At 36.1% G+C, this 18,503-nt stretch overlaps 1 protein-coding gene across 1 annotated transcript in view; it reads right to left on the reverse strand.

Annotated features, from left to right (window-relative positions):
• Positions 1–18,503, reverse strand: part of LOC149802454 (nephrin-like) — a 69,671-nt gene that overhangs the window by 33,800 nt on the left and 17,368 nt on the right. The window contains exons 5-7 of the mRNA XM_089951512.1: positions 16,226–16,537; positions 9,582–9,857; positions 2,664–2,963 (exon numbers count right to left, since the gene is read on the reverse strand). Coding sequence (XP_089807638.1) covers positions 2,664–2,963; positions 9,582–9,857; positions 16,226–16,537 — 888 coding nt within the window. The remainder of the gene's footprint in view (positions 1–2,663; positions 2,964–9,581; positions 9,858–16,225; positions 16,538–18,503) is intronic.

The following is an 18,503-nucleotide window of genomic DNA, read 5'->3' on the forward strand; positions in this document are numbered from 1 at the left end:
GCTATATACTCATTCACATGTACAAGTGCAAAAAGCATGTCTTAGGCAACACATCACAATAAACACTGTATGATCATTAATTTGGAAGATTTAACATTGAAACATATTTATTTTTAATTTGCACTGCATTGGTCAGGATGTTGTTTGAGATACAACATATACAGCAGGGAAGAGTCTAGTTAGTTATGAACTAGATAGAGATACTTAAAATATGTCAGTAAATCATAAACTGAAGGTCACAGTGACATTCTATGGTTGTACGTGTATGCTATTATAGAGATGCATTCAATTATCATGTTTCATCATTCAAACATAGATGATGTCCAATAATAAACTTTAAACACATATTTCATCAAAGTCACCCAAGCATGAAATACAGGTCAGAAACCTCATTTTGCATGATAGGTGTAGTATTTAACAAGATGCATTCCATCACCAAGTTCCATTATTCAAGATCTGATAGTATTTATGTAGCATGCAGAAAAAAATTGTGCCAGATGCAAAACTGAATTATTTATTTATGAGAAGCGATGAGATTTTGAAAGACATTTGTGATATTGTCAGGTCTTAACAATTTTCATTTTATTACCTGAAGTACATAATATATTTTTCTTTGCTTTCTCTGTGCAAATAGAATCAGCTATTAAAGGAGCAGTTAAAATAATAGATTATGCAAAATGGCTGTTATGGTGACCACATTGGTATCAAAATTTGCACCAACTTTTTTTTATGGGGTATCAACATATCTTGATGATTATTTAGTGAAAATCACAGATCAATATCATAATTAATTTAAGAGAAAAAGTGACTAAACACTTCTGACAAGCTACAATGACTGCCATGTTTGAGGTCTTCTAGTAATTAACTCACATCTAAATAAATATCTGCTACAAGTTGTAAGACAATTTCAATATGTCTGCCATGGCAGTCATGTTGGAGGTCAGATCATATTACTTTTCATGTATAACCAACTACAGGCATAATCTTTTAGCAGACTCTCAGAATCAATATAATCATCCACTGAGTAGTGATAACGAGATTGTCAAGATGGCCACCATAATACATGTTACTCAAATTAGCCACATCTTCTTTTATAGTTTTCATAATATTTAAGTCATTTGAAGACAGTCTTGTTTGGATATGATAATCTATTCAGAGTGAGTAGCAACAAAGTCATTTTCAAGATGGTTGCCCTGTTGGCCATATTGAATATCTGAGGGGTACCATTTTCACTTCTGACCATTCTGAGTGTTGCAAAAGCTTCTTGTTTTGTAAGGTTGTGGTACCCAAAAAAATGTGTATAAAAATGTCTTGAGTGCCAGAGAAATGAATAATGATCCATAAAATACTGGCGATAATGAGATTAGTGACCTACTTCTGCATGTAGGGAATAATCCACAGCAAGATGCTTCCACTCACTGATAAGTTTCTTGATTCCAGATAGGTTGTACAACTCGTACACAAAAAATATGGAATCATGATATACTCACAAAACTTAACTTAAGGTAGCAGAATGTGAAATGTCGGTCACACTGTGACTGTCTTGTGTTGTAAACATGTGGTACTACTAGAGGTCAATACAAAAATAAACTACAAATCTGTACAAGGTTAGCCCCCTACGCTTCCTCGTATGGGTGTATACACTATGAAATCCACTCCAAACATTTACCTAGAACAAAGGTAGAAAGAATGGTAAAAATGCCATGAGGCTGTGTATATTTATATGTTGTTACATGTTTGGATACCTATGCTAATGCTGATACCAATGCAAATGTCAATGGCAACACAAATGCAGATGCCAATATTAGATTCCTATTAGGGGTAGTACCAGCTCATGATCAAGGAAAAGCCAGACCAGCATAATTGGTTAAAGCTAAGCAAGTCCATGGACTTTGTGAAACTTACTCTCCATTTTGTGAAATACAACCAGACTTTAGGAAATATTGCACATGCCAGACCAGACAGCACTCATCAACCAAAGTGACTACAAGAAATTAATAGCATACTGGAATATTTTGATTTTGTCTTCAAGAAAGTCTTTGGTCTATTTATCAAAACACCATGCTGCAAAATTTTAACTCCTAGAGATTAATTTGATGATCCTTCCTTAAAATGGATTAGATCATACCTAGATCAATGATACCAAAGCTGGCTGTTCACAATATCCAATCACAAACTTGGATTAGCAGCCTGTTTGAGAATTCCCATTCCTGTGAAACAAACCTCACAAAATTCATCAACACTTGGTTAGATGAAATGAACGAAGAAAATATTACATGTACTTTACCTTGACTTTATAATGTTGATCACATTATCTTTATCTCACGATTACAATGTCACAAAATGATTAACTTCTTGTCTTCAACACAAAAGGCAGCATGGATCTACAGTCAGCCCTAAATCTCCATCTGCAGTTCATTACCCTGGTGTTCACAAGAGTCAGTACTAGGTCCATATATATATTTTGCCAGATTTATTTCTGTACACCTTGGAACTAAACTGACTACACTGCTATACATTGTGGGAATTCAAACTGTGGCAAAGACTAGAAGCATGGGATACAAAAATCACTTCATCGCCCACTGACTAACTGTAAGGCAGAAGACTATTAAAATTTTGATATAAAAGTTTTAGAGTTATTGCTAAATAAATGGTCAACTTACTCTCTGGTATGACCTGGAAGATTAGATCATAGATTCCAAAGCTGTTAGTCATATTCACAAGGTACTCTCCAAAATCTGCCGAACTGCCAAGATGGACTGTGATACTAGAATGTAGTCCACTAGAGAAAATGGATTGATTTGGAACCTGCTGCCACTTGTCTGTCTTATCTCCTCTATGGTACCACATAATGTCTGTTGGCTCTGGGTAGGCTATTACATTGACTTCCAATGTCACATTGTCATTCAGCACTCTATAGTACACAGTGGAAATGTTCTTTCGATGATCAAGCCTTGGACCACCTACATAGAAAAAGAATGACAACTAGGTATTACCAAAGGCAGATCCAATTATTTTCTGACAGTGTTTCATGAAATATATTTGGCTTTGTTTTGCCTAAAATGAGCAAGGTCAAGTCTGAAAAGTAAGGTACATGTACTTCCATTGGGGAAAGGAATATAGCTGAAATCTCCTCTAAATTCTCCACTGATCATAATTCTTCCAGGAGAAATTCTAACATGCCAAGTTTCTCTAGCTTTTGTACCCAATACAAATTATAACAAAAGAACATTCAGCCTACTGTGGGATTAGTTCAATTGGGGGCCCCGAATGGCAGAGTGGTCTAAAGCGCTCTCCGTTATGGATCACTGCCATCTCACCTCTGTCTGCGTGGGTTCGAGTCTTGGATTCGGCCAATGTGGGTATGTGAGAAAGCTTGCCAGTAGCTTCTCGTGGGTCGGTGGTTCTTTCCAAGATTTTCCCGGGTTCTTCCTCCACCATTAATACTGGCCGCCATGTATAGCCCATCGTGTGCTGAAAAATGGTCTTAAACCCCATAACAACAACAACAAGAATTTAAAGTTGGCCACCATGGTGGTCTTATTGGATCCAAATGCAGTCATTTTGCAAATTGTGCAAAATTGTGAATTAGACCATAAAATGAGGGAACATTTACTTGTAAAATATTATAACTTGGATTTCTTGTAAATATAACATTTCCCCTATCATCTGCTTCTCTCAGACTGGCATATCCGATAGACAAATTTTCCGAAATTGGATCCCACCTTGATTCTTCTGGGAATAAATAAATTAATGTCTTCATTTCCATCGAAACTGCAGTTTGTTTTTGTGGTGATACAACACCAGAAAAATGGCTGGATTTGTGTTATCCCAGCAGATTTCTACTGGAAAATACATGTAGGATCTCACAGTAGGTTGAATGTTCTTTTGTTATAATTTGTATTGGGTACAAAAGCTAGAGAAACTTGGCATGTTAGATATAAACATTTAGGGTTAGGGTTAGACAAAACTATAACTAAACTGTTATTGCTTCAGAATATTAGAGATCATGGTTTCAACAACTAGCAGTTTAAAAGAAGTGGTCTTTTCTTGATTCCTGTAAATTCTTTTCAGCCAGTAGAGCATCATATCATTTTCATTTAAGACCAACTAGACATCATTAGAAGTTTTTAGTTGAAAACTCTATATCCATATGACCATTTATTCAGGAGATATCACGTAGTCAAAATTTCCTTTTAGGATCAAATGGATATGATAACAAGCTACTTCCAAGAACTCTTAGCAATGAAGCTGTCATTTTTCTCACTTTATACCATATGTTTCAACTTTGAAAATAAAATGTCACTCTAAATGACTCTAGTGGACTCACATATTTCTCCAATGACCTAAATCTTTTGGTAAGACCCATTTCATTCTGACCTGCCATTCAGATAAACCCATAATGGTTATATGTGGTGTTTGGCATCATCGTCAATTAGAACCAAGCAGACAACATCAGAAGTCTTTTGGTGAAAATCCTATTTCATTATCACCAACCATTCAGAAACACCATGGTGGTTATATGGGGTGTATGGCATCACTTTCATTTTCAACCAAGTAGACACCATAATAAGTCTTTTAACAAGAATAAACTTTTGATATAACTTTCAGTTTAGGAACAGCAATAACAAAATTTTCAAGAAGGATGACATGGCAGCCATACTGGAAATCAGATAATCAGGTATTCACCATTTTTTTTAGGACCAACCAGACATCAGGAAAGACTTTTCAGTGAAGACCCTATGTCGATATAACTATCTGCCCAGGAGTAGTGATAACAAGATTTTTTAAATGGCCACATTGGCGACAATATGGATGTCAGATCAGGGCCAGTTTCACTTAAAAACAATTATGCATCACAAAAATTCTTCAAGTTAACATCCACTGTCAATATGACTTTCCATTTAGGAGAAATAACCTAACAAGATCTTCAAGATGGGTGCCGTGGGTGTTGAATCTAGTTGTCATATCAATACAATTTTCATTCAGGACCAGAAAAACATCACAGAGAGCCTTCAATTCAAAACCTGATGTTGACGTTCTTATGTGTTCATGGGGAGCAGTGATATCAAACCATAGTGCTAATGATGTTGTATGTCTGAGCACACCAGTTTGATTTAGGACTAATTAGACCCAGCAATGAATCCATGTATGAAGTTACATAACAAACCTACATTAAGATTGGGAGGAGTAGCATAAACTAATTTATGATAACAGACATGTGGATGATGGACAACAAGCCATCATATAAATTATTATGGTCTATGACCACAACAGCTAAATATAAGCATATATTTACCATTTTAACTGATTCCAAACCAATGTGCTCTAAGAATCAATTACAAACTGTACAATAGTACCTCAAAGTGATTGACATTTTGATTGACATTTAACTGTACAATAGTACCTCAAAGTGATTGACATTTAACTGTACAATAGTACCTCAAAGTGATTGACATTTAACTGTAAGAAAGGAGTTTCTAGGCCATTAATATTTCTTTTAACTGCTGAGTACAAAAACCATTTCTGATATTCTTAAGCAACACGATTTTCATATTACCTACTGGCAGACTTACTAGATACACCATTTAATTCATGACAAACTTGACACTATAGAAGGATTCTGATGAAAATCCTATGCTACTATGACCATTCATCTGCAGGAGCAGAAATATCAATATTTTCAAGATGGCTGCCATGATGGCATATGGGATGAAAGATCTGTATTAATTTAATTCAGACCCAAGGATAACATGTTTAATGGTGGTAACCCCATGTTGATACGTAAGAAGAATTTTGGTGACAATCCCATGATGAAATGACCTTCCTTATTCAGGAGAATTAGGGACAAGATTTTCAATATCTTCACTGTGGCAACCAAATTTGATACCAGGGTGGCGCAAATCTGATTTGTGGCTAACTAGATATAACAATTAGTCTTCTGCTGAAAACCCCATGCTGACTGCACTTTCCATTCACCAGGAGTAGCAATAAAAATATATTCAAGATAGCTGCCATGGTGGCCATACTGGATATCAAATTGGCATCGTTTTATTTTGGAACAATTAGGCACCATAGAAGTTGTCTGGTCAAAATGCAATGCTTATTTAGATTTCGACCTAGGGAGGGTATTGATACAATTTCCCAGAAGGTAATGGTCATATTAGATATCCAAGCAGCATATTTTGTACTATTAGACACTCTAACTCTTCTCTTGAAAACCCCATGCTGATGTGACTTTCTGTTCTTCTGGTGTAACAACAAGAAGATTGTCAAAATCACTGCTGTGGTGACCATACTTGATGTCAGATCAGCACCATTTTCATTTACAACCAACTAGACATTATTAAAAAAAATTAAGTCAAATATGAATATCCATTGTTATGACTCTATGTTCTTAAAATACATAACAGAAAGTAGCAAAACCAAAACGTTTCATAAAATTCAAGAAATAATTTAATTCTCTAAGTTATAAAATGAAAGTTTAAGAGAAACTTTCAGTATGGTGAATGAAATCCCAAATAATCCTAAACGTTCTATCAGAAGTCCAAAAGTATAGAATGTAGAGTGCTCTGAATGAATTCCAAAGTCCTGAATGTGCTGATGTAACAATAGCAATGAACAGTTTGATGTACCAACAGTCTTAATGTTTTACAATGACGTAACCTAGAATGTTCTTGAATGAATTCATAATAATCCCAAAATGTTGTATTAGTCCAAATGTTAATCAGTACTTTGTGATTCCAATGAATAATTTATATAAACAGCTCCTTTCAAACTATAACCAAACACAACTAAAACTTGATTCCATTAAGACTGATGTTAAGAATAAAAAATTATGTAGATCACAACCTTTATATAAAGACAAAATAAGAGGAAGAGGATGTGAGTAATAATAATAATAATAATAATAATAATGACCTTATTTAAAGAGGGTAACACAATTAGCTAAAAACTAATCTACCTTGAGTCATTTTCCCATCAGATCTGTAGCATGGTCAGGTCTGTTTATTTAAATTTTAGCAAATATCATGAAAACCATCAGGCAGACCAGGCATTTTTCCAAGGGAAAAACCAGTGTTCTGAACTCAGATCCAAGTATACATGATCATTATCTTAAAATAATAATCTACAATCATGGATAAAAGTTAACCATATAATATGTTGTTTTCAAATAAACATTACAATCGACAATCATGAACAAAAGTTAAACACACAATACAGATATATATTACACCATTCAGCTGGAGTAGTGATAACACCGTGTTCAAGATGGCTCCCATAGTTCCCATACTGGATGGATTTGAGTATCATTTTAAACTTCAACCAATTAGACATCATAAGAAGTTTCTGCTGAAAACCTCATGACAATATGAATTTTAGTTTAGAAGAAGTAGAGATAACAAGATTTTCAACCTATCTGCTGCGACATCAGACTGACATTTTGTAGGCCTATTTTGCAGACATCATAAAACATCTCATAGTGAAAACGCCTTGTTCATGTGATCATCCATTCAGGAGGGATAACAATAACAAGATGTCTGCTGTGGTGGCCATACTAGCAAAATTTTCATTCAGGCCAACTAAATATCACAAGAAGTATTTTAGTGAAAACCTCATACTGATATCATACCAAAGTATAAAAAAAATGGTACTAACAGCTAACTCGCCTGGCACTCAGCATTAAGAGGTTAGTGTTAGGACTGGTCAGCCTGGTGTTAGGATAATGATACTTCTACAATCATAAAGTCTGTACATCTTGGCATGCTGATGTAATGCCATCATCATAAAGTCTGTACATCTTGGCATGCTGATGTAATGCCATCATCATAAAGTCTGTACATCTTGGCATGCTGATGTAATGCCATCATCATAAAGTCTGTACATCTTGGCATGCTGACGTAATGCCATCATTATAAAGTCTGTACATCTTGGCATGCTGATGTAATGCTATCATCACAAAGTCTGTACATCTTGGCATGCTGATGTAATGCCATCATCATAAAGTCTGTACATCTTGGCATGCTGATGTAATGCCATCATCATAAAGTCTGTACATCTCTGCATGCTGATGTAATGCCATCATCATAAAGTCTGTACATTTTGGCATGTTGATGTAATGCCATCATCATAAAGTCTTGACATCTTGGCATGCTGATGTAATGCCATCATCATAAAGTCTGTACATCTTGGCATGTTGATGTAATGCCATCATCATAAAGTCTTGACATCTTGGCATGCTGACGTAATGCCATCATTATAAAGTCTGTACATCTTGGCATGCTGATGTAATGCTATCATCACAAAGTCTGTACATCTTGGCATGCTGATGTAATGCTATCATCATGAAGTCTGTACATCTTGGCATGCTGATGCAATGCCATCATCATAAAGTCTTGACATCTTGGCATGCTGATGTAATGCCATCATCATAAAGTCTGTACATCTCTGCATGCTGATGTAATGCCATCATCATAAAGTCTGTACATTTTGGCATGTTGATGTAATGCCATCATCATAAAGTCTTGACATCTTGGCATGCTGATGTAATGCTATCATCACAAAGTCTGTACATCTTGGCATGCTGATGTAATGCTATCATCATAAAGTCTGTACATCTTGGCATGCTGATGTAATGCCATCATCATAAAGTCTGTACATCTTGGCATGCTGATGTAATGCCATCATCATAAAGTCTGTACATCTCTGCATGCTGATGTAATGCCATCATCATAAAGTCTGTACATTTTGGCATGTTGATGTAATGCCATCATCATAAAGTCTTGACATCTTGGCATGCTGATGTAATGCCATCATCATAAAGTCTGTACATCTTGGCATGTTGATGTAATGCCATCATCATAAAGTCTTGACATCTTGGCATGCTGATGTAATGCCATCATCAAAAAGTCTGTACATCTTGGCATGCTGATGTAATGCCATCATCAAAAAGTCTGTACATCTTGGCATGCTGATGTAATGCCATCATCATAAAGTCTATACATCTTGGCATGCTGATGTAATGCCATCATCATAAAGTCTGTACATCTCTGCATGCTGATGTAATGCCATCATCATAAAGTCTGTACATTTTGGCATGTTGATGTAATGCCATCATCATAAAGTCTGTACATCTTGGCATGTTGATGTAATGCCATCATCATAAAGTCTGTACATCTTGGCATGTTGATGTAATGCCATCATCATAAAGTCTGTACATCTTGGCATGCTGATGTAATGCCATCATCATAAAGTCTGTACATCTCTGCATGCTGATGTAATGCCATCATCATAAAGTCTGTACATCTCTACATGCTGATGTAATGCCATCATCATAAGTCTGTACATCGCCCTCATGGATTGTTTACTGTAATCTAAAGAGTATATTGTTTATGCAAGCACTGCTGTCCTACCGCTCATCTTACCATGTATAAGCACATAACCTGTTTACATCAAGATTTCAATTTCATTAGTAAACAATTCAAGACAAAGTGACTTACAGCAGTGGTCTTGATATGCAACCCGAGCAAACTTAGAAAACAAAGCAAGCAGATATAAATAAGCTTGATTTCTTCACTTACAATGGATTTTTAAATTAACTTCTGCAGATACAGTGACTCCATTCATGATTGAGTTGGTGGCACTGCAAATATATTTCCCAGCATTAAGGCATCCTGCAGTAGCATTGTGGATCAGTTCATGTGCATCTCGAATCATTGATATCAAAACATCACCAAAGGAAAGTGAGATTACTGAGTTTGGATTGCTGTCTACATGGCAGTATAATTCTAAAGTTCTGTTCTCCTGTATCTCAGAAATGTTACCTTTGGGAACAAATTCTGTAATCTTAGCAGTATCTGAAAATAAAACAAGTGAATAAATCATGTAGCATACTACTTTCTATACTTGTACAGCATAAAAACTTGCCAATAAGTAAATAGTTGACAATCATACCATGTACCAAGTATCAAAGACTCCACTGAAAACTACAACACCAGCCACAGTCACAGGATTGTACCATACACTGCATCAACCTCTAAGTTGAAAAAGGTTAGTTTCTGTCTTAAATCATGGCAGCCCAGCAATCATAATATAAGAAACATGACCATGATGCACACTAAGATCCACATCAATAGATCAATAAGACCCATTAAATCTCTCTCATGACACTCTCTCTCTCTCTCCTCCTGGCTGTTAATCGCTCTCTAAAGAGGGGTCAGCCACATGGGTCACCAGTGTTTTTTGCAGTGAATTTGAGTTTCTTCAGATACCGCTGTACAACATCCATCGATCTTTTCTACTGCCATCCTAAGCTACATTGTCCATACACTTCTGACTTCGTCATTCTTTTGATTACTCACATGGCTGGTATCTACCTTTGAGATGAGCTACATAATCTGGGTCAGCAGGGCGCTTAATATTTCTAAAATCTATTGACTGATTATAAGAAAGATTATTGAGCGCTTTACGATTCATAAGTATAATGGCAGATCAGCTCAAACTGCATCACTAGACACATTAACAAGACTGGCATACACATAATTAATTGATATGGCAAAAACAATAACTCTAATACAAATTTTAGGAATAAAATGATTTGTTGATATGTGCAGGTTCAAAAACACGGCAAAATATGGAAGTTTTCAATAAAAACTGCCAGACTAGTTATGCCAATGAGATTCATTCAGGGGCCCTGAGTGACCAAGTGGCCTAAAGCACTCATCGTTACATATCACTGCCATCTCACCTCTGTCTGCGTGAGTTCAAGTCTCAGGCTGAGCTAACGTTGGTACGTGAGAAAACCTGCCAGTAGCTTCTCTTGGGTTGGTGGTTCTTCTCTGAATTTTCCAGGGTTCTTCCTCTACCAATTATACTGGCCGCCATGTATAGCCTATCTTGTGCTGAAAAATGGCGTTAAACCCTACAAAAACAGCAACAACCAATGAGATTCATAAATGGATTGCTATCAATCACACCACCCTCTTCAAGGCTGTAAATAAAACTTTAAATATTGTTCAGTGATAAATTTCAAGAAAATATATTACTCCACAGAAGCAGAACATATTCTCTTATCACACTTACACTTCGAAGTAATATAGAAGTAATAATAATAATAATAATAACAATAATAATAATTGTAATAAAAAATATAATATTGACTTTATTTAACCCTTTACCTCATAGAGGCCTCAAATACACATGAAGCAAAGTTACCCAGTGCAGTGTGCTATAAATAGAACACCTATTACCTAGTCAACTCCATACACATAGGCCTGCCTGTTAATTGTTAAACAGTGTAGTATATGTTATGTTTAACAGCAATTTTAACCATTTTACACTTTTGGTACACATCTATTATGCATGATAAAATGTAACAGTAAAGTCCGATCATTATAGCTGTGTAATTACTTTTCACGTAAAGCATTTTTTATGTGCTTTAAATTCTTGAGAGAACATGTTCACCATCAAGTCAGTGAAGCTGCATGACCAACAGTACTGCCATTTCTCATACCTGAAATTTACAAGTCCTTTGTCTGTGTCTACATCACTAAGTCATCTGAATTTAATAATTTATCAAAACTAATTGCTAACTACATCAATATCAGAGCCTTTACCTAACTTACTGAAGCTTTCATAGTTATGATTCTAATCATGAAAAGTACTGAATGAAATCTACAATCTCCATTATGGTGAGTGGAGAATACAACCCAGTTACTTTAAATAGCGGATTCTGACAAGAGCATAAATAGCCACCACATAATCTGACATAATGGTCATTTACAACAATGAATGAGATATCTAATAGGGGGTTTTCCTCGAAGGTGGCACTACAAAAACCCGCTAAAAATGGCCAATGTTTACAGCAGGCGTCAAAAGGCACTTCCATGCGAATGGAGTAGAGACGTCTAAAGGCGCTTCCATGCAAATGGAGTAGAGGTGTCCAAAGGCACTTGCATGTGGTAAAGGGTTAATCAAAGAAGCTCATTTAGCCAACTGACCAATCTTCCAAGAGGCCTTCTATAATGACATTTATACAAATATATACATATATTTCTGGGATAAAACTGATTTCAACAGTTATGCCCACAAACATATGTTATAATGGAGACAGATCACAGCTGGGAAAGACTAGCTCAGGGCATGCCAGGCTGACATCCCTTCACGCACACTCTACATAGCTACAATACAATACAATGATGAACACCCCTAGAGGTCTCTGAGGGGACGAAAGGCTGGAGACCATGGTTTTAGTGATAAAAAAACACCAGTTTCATTGCAGATTGACAGGTGTGATAGTGGAGGCTGGATGCCATTGTGGGAAACTGCCAGAATGCAAAACTAGTTCAAAGATCTATCAATCAAAGTGGTTGTGCAGGCCTGTGAGATATCAGTTGCAATGCGCAGAGTCAAGCTCTGGTGATACAGAGAAAGATATCAGCCAGGCATTACACCACAGTTTTTATTTTCTCTCTGTAGCAGATTGTTGCATGGCAAGTACTGCAGGTGGAGTGGAGGAGAGAAAGACTAATGGGACAATTTTTGTTAGAACTGTAGAAAGACAACTGAATTCTTCATAACCACCTAAGAAGTTAGTTAGCCTGAGCAACAACACAACACTTTGACACTGAAAACCATGATCAACACCATAAAACACTTAGATGAGCTGAGTTAGGAAGAAGGGATAAAGTGGAACTGTTAAAGATGGACAACAAAAAGGCCTGAAAAGAGTCTGAAGATGACTAGGAGAACATCCTCAATACTACACTATGGGCCAATTTAAACAGGAGGATCTAATCCCTTGTTACAACCAATAACACCTAGACCCAATATAAGACAACAAGAGCTAAACAAGATGTGGCAAAAGCTTTTGGTGATGAGAGGAAAGTTCAAGGACTCTACACAGTAAGAGAAGGTGGTACTGCAACAGTTGTAGGAGGTCCTCGAGAAAAGCAACTTAAAATTAAAAAGCAGAACAAGTTAAAAAACGGAGAAGAATGAAATCATGCATGAAGGCAGCTTTTATCATGAATCCCTATTGATTTGCTTCATCTCTCGTGAGAGAAAAATGGTCAGGCTACCTTGAGTGTAGCAAAGTGTAAATAGAAATGTTCTTAAAACAAACACATTATGACACTCACATAGAAGATGATATGGGAGATTTCCCAAAGAGCATACTTGCAGGGTCACCATCGTGTGCCCTATGAATGGGGAGGCCTACCTCCTGAAAAAAAAATGTGCAAAATCAGAAGGAAAGCTAGGTCTAGTGCTGGCCCCAAGACCAAGGGGTATCCTCTACAGGGTATATAAGATGTGCCAAAGTTACTTAGGCATCCATGGGGACTGATGCAGGTGATATGGAAGAAAGGGAGGATCCCTATTTATTTGCGGGATGCTGATGGCTGCTTGGTACCAATCAAGGATTCCTAATGATAACATTACTGAATGTAAAAGGAAGGATATTCTCAGTCTTGGCAAGAGAATGTCAAGCATGTGATAAGCAACAAGTTTATCAATACATGGAAGGAGGAGTCCCAGGATTTACTAGTTGTACTGAACATGTAAGTGCCATAAATCAACAGATCAGAGAAGCCAGAATTCAAGATGATGATTTGCAATTTTATGGTTGGATCTTGCCAAAGCCTATGGTTAAATGCCCAACGAGAGTACTGAATTATCTCTTGACCATTACCATATACCAGAAAGTGTAAAGCAGTTAATCTGTAGGTAATACAGCAACATCCAGCTATACTTTACATCAAAGAAGTTCACAATTTAATGGATTGCATTGGAAGGAGGGATCATCACATACTGTACCATCTCAATTATACTACTCTGTATTTGTGAACATGGACGTTTTCAGTACTGGACAACAGACAGTGTGTGGGCTTGCACAAAGATTATGACCCTATCAAGAACAAATGCTTTGAACCAGGCACAAGAAGGGATGCAGACAATTGACAAATCAGGAGTTTCCAGGAAATTCAAAGGCATGGATGTATTGAACAGACTACTGTCTAGACTAGTCTGGCCGTTGATGATATACAAGATAGCAATAAAAACTGTGGAGATCTTAAAGACAAAAGAACCATCAAGTACCTGAGCAAATGGTTTGGAACCCACCATCATAATCAGTAATTGGGCTCTATTTTATGTCTGTAATGTTCTGCCATTGAGGTCAGTGGTGGAAGAACAAATTAGGCAGCCAAAGCAAGGTACTAAGTATGCTAAAATACATGCAGAACAAGAAGATTGCAGCTGTACATATTAAGTCAGGACTGGTAGAAAGTTACAGTTTCCAATACAGTTCAATCAGCAGAAAGTAGACTCCAGTACAAGGACTTAGTGTGAAAAACCTGCTCTGAGCTATCTGGATCCAGTTTATACTGAGATCAGTGTATGATTTTTGCCATCTCCAACAAACTTCAGCAGATGGGGCCCCATTGAGAATCCTGCATATCCTCTCTGTGCTAAGAGGGAGCCTATCTCACATCTTATCAGCATGCCAGACTTCACATTTACAAGGTTGGTACAGATAAAAGGGTATTCTGAGAAGCTAAAAGACACCTTGGAGAGGGTGAGAAGGAAGATGAAAACACCTGCACCAATCATCTGGCCAAGATTTATCAACTGTGTCAAAGAGAGCAATACCAGTAACACCTCACCACAGTGGATGGGAATCAATGAATCATAGAGTTGGAACATGCATATGGATCTTGGGAATATATTGGTGTTTCTAGAAATTGTCCAGACATCTCTGCATACAGATGTTGCTAATTTATTGAGTTAGAGCTTAGGAAGAATCTGGTGGCCTCTGAGATGACTGTACCTTGGGAGGAAGTGTGTGTCCAGCTTCATCAAAGTCGACCAAGAATGGTGAGCTGATGGAGACATGCAAGAGCAGGGGATAGAGTTCATTTATGTTCCCAGGAGAGGTGGGAATTAAAAGGTTTCATGCTCAATCAGCCAGGAAGATGTTCAGTGTCCTAGGAATTAATGGAAAAACTACAAAATTGTGGTTCTAACACTAGGAATAAAATGCTGAAAGAGTGTCCAGCTCTATATGGATGAAGCTTGAGGACAAGAACTGGCTGCCTACCACTAACTGGTAGTGACTGGTCAGCATCAGTATGGTGCTCAGGTATAATGGGGAATCAGCCAGTAATAGCTGATCACAGCTGATGATGATGATGCAGCAGTGAATACACTGTGTTAGAATACTGAAATGTTGAACCATAGAATGTATTTTAAACAGTATTCTGAAAGCATTGTGGTAACCAGTTTTTAATAAAAATAATAATATTAGTAATAATAGTAGTAGCAGTATTTAATCATTATTATTATTATTATTAGTATTATTATTATTTAATCATGTGTTAATATTAACATAATCCACATTTAATGCTTATGTCGCAGTGTAGTTTATGAAATCAAAAGCCATTTCTCATACTGTTAACTTATTTGCCTAAAAAGGTCCTTTATCAGTTGCTGTTCTCAATAAGTTCTAAGTGTCCATTGCTAATCAATCTTGTTTATTTAGAATAAAACTGGTTTTCACACAAAATCTCATCTCTGGCCTTTATAACTTGATATTTGGAGTGTTCAGTAGGCCTTGAAATATTATAAATTTTTTATATTTGAAGTATTCAGTAGGCCTTTACAACATTACACATTTGTGATATGTTTGGTCTTCAGAAGGCCTTTATTAACATTACACATTTTTTATATCTGGAGTCTTCAGTAGGCCTTTACAAACCTTACACATTTTTGATATTTGGAGTCTTCAGTAGGCCTTTACAGACAAACACATTATTTATATTTGAAGTCTTCAGTAGGCCTTTATAAACATTATACACTTTTTATATCTGGAGTTTTCATTAGGCCTTGACAAATATTACATCTTTTGATATTTGAAGTTTTCAGTAGACCTTTACAAATACTATATATTTTTTATATTCAGAGTCTTCAGAATGCCTTTACAAACACTACACATTTCTGATATTTGAAGTCTTCAATAGGCCTTTAAAACAGTACACATTTTTTAAATGTGGATTCAACAGTTGGCCCTTGAAAACATTACACCTTTTTGAATGTTACACAGTACATTATATACGAAAACATCTCAGTGTAACTCACAAGGAATTAAAATCCAAAGCCTTCAATTATCAATACACTTTTTTAAAATTAGATTATTTGGTGACGGAAGAGGCAAAACTGTAGAACTTACAGTAAATGGTGACAGTCAAGCTCCCTGACATCAGGCCACTATCCAATCCATTGTATGCTCGACAGGTCAAACTTTTCCCATTGTCCCCTCTTTGTCCTGTGTAGGTCAGAGTTCCCATACTAGTAAACAGATCATTGCCTACATTAATTACAGTAACACCAGTAGGGGAATCCATAATGTCAATGCCATTCTTCATCCAATAGATGGCAGCACTTGGTCGGCATGCACCAGTCTCACAAACTAGTAAAGCCAATTGTCCCTCATACAAAGTTAATGCTGTGCCATTCCTCAGCTGTACTGAATCACTGGGCACTAAAAATGTGTGCAATATTTATCTAATATCATAAAAACATAACTGCTTGTGAATTATGCAAATAAAGTATGGCATTGTAAATACAGATTCTCAGATAAAGTATGGCATTGTAAATACTGATCCCCAGATAAAGTATGGCATTGTAAATACAGATCTCCAGTTAAAAATGGCATTGTAAATACATATCCCCTGATAAAGTATGGCATTGTAAATGTAGATCCCCAGATAAAGTATGGCATTGTTAATACAGATCCCCAAGTAAAGTATGGCATTGTAAGTAGATATCCCCTGTTAAAGTAAGGCATTGTAAATACAGATGCCCTGATAAAGTATGGTATTGTAAATACAGATCCCCAGATAAAGTATGTCATTGTAAATACATATCCCCAGATAAAATATGGCATAGTAAATACAGATCCCCTGACAAAGTATGGCATTGTAAATAGATATCCCCTGATAAAGTATGGCATTGTAAATACAGATGCCCTGATAAAGTATGGCATTGTAAATACAGATGTGCATAAAAAGTATGGCATTGCAAATACAGATCCCCAGTTAAAGTATGGCAATGAAAATACAGATCCCAGATAAAGTATGGCATTGTAAATACAGGTCCCCAGTTAATGTAGTACCTTGTAAATACAGATCCCCAGTTAAAATATGGTATTCTAAATTTAGATCCCCAAATAAAGTATGGCATTGTAATTTTTACTTTAATACAGCATTTATATACCTAGTTAAAAATATTTAGTATTACCATTGCTACATGGATTTATACCTATGGTGACTACTAGTGTGGAGATTTCAATTAATTTCATTTTCCTCTTATCATGCATAATGATTTAGACAGTGACAAGAATAGTATCTCTACATAAAAGATAAGATGAATGAAATGAAAAGTAATTTACATAATGATGTGACTACATTCTCTCTTCATTAATAACATGGAAGATAAAAATGTACACAGGATCTACCAATTCAACATCACTTTATTTTCTCTATATTTGGGATCTAGCATCAAACTGCAATATGCTCTTGTGATGTGTATTTATTAAACTATACTGTATTAATTTTCTATAAAGTGCATTTTTTTAAGATGTACAACAAGATGCAATCTGCATTTATTATAGTGTCTGTACCTTTTGTAAATAAGCACAATGTCCTACCAGCGATTTCAGTAACAGCTTATATGGCTGTATGTACTGATGTGGCATAGAGATAATGCTATGCATTACAGACTGAGAGCTGCATGGAGTTTGATTAGATTTCATGCATCTTATAATGTCATTATAACTATGATGTAATTACAACTATATGACACAATTATAACTATGATGTAATTATAACTATGACATAATTATAACTATGATGTAATTATAACCCTGATGTAATTATAACTGATAATACCTTTAACATAACCTATACTGACCAGACATGCTCATTTTACACACACTATTTCTGGTTAACTAGATTTAAGTAACAATTAGTTGTTTTGAGTACTTTCATCATTACTGATAATTCACAAGATTCACAATACATGCAAGGGGCCCCGAGTGGCCGAGTAGTTCCAGTCATGGATTCGGTCAATGTGGGTATGTGAGAAACTTTGCCAGTAGCTTCTCGTGGGTCAGTGGTTCTTTCCAGGATTTTCCCGGGTTCTTCCTCCACCATTAATACTGGCCGCCATGAATAGCCTATCGTGTGCTGAAAAATGGCATTAAACCCTACAACAACAACAACAACAATACATGCATGGAAAACTTTAAACTCCTGGCAACTGTACATCATGATACATTCAAAGTTTGGTCAAAAGTGAAAAAAAACAAGGCTTCCAGAGAGGTAATAAGTTTAGCAAATCAGATGTAGTTTTTGTTACATTTAGGCTCTCATAAAATGCAACAAGAAAAGGGTGAAGACAACAAGCTTTGCAAAATTTAACAAATAATTAATTTCCCTAGGAACACA

Source organism: Sinohyriopsis cumingii, chromosome 3 (genome assembly GCF_028554795.1).
Source record: "Sinohyriopsis cumingii isolate HCF-2022 chromosome 3, ASM2855479v2, whole genome shotgun sequence".
Taxonomy (NCBI): Eukaryota; Metazoa; Mollusca; class Bivalvia; order Unionida; family Unionidae; genus Sinohyriopsis; species Sinohyriopsis cumingii.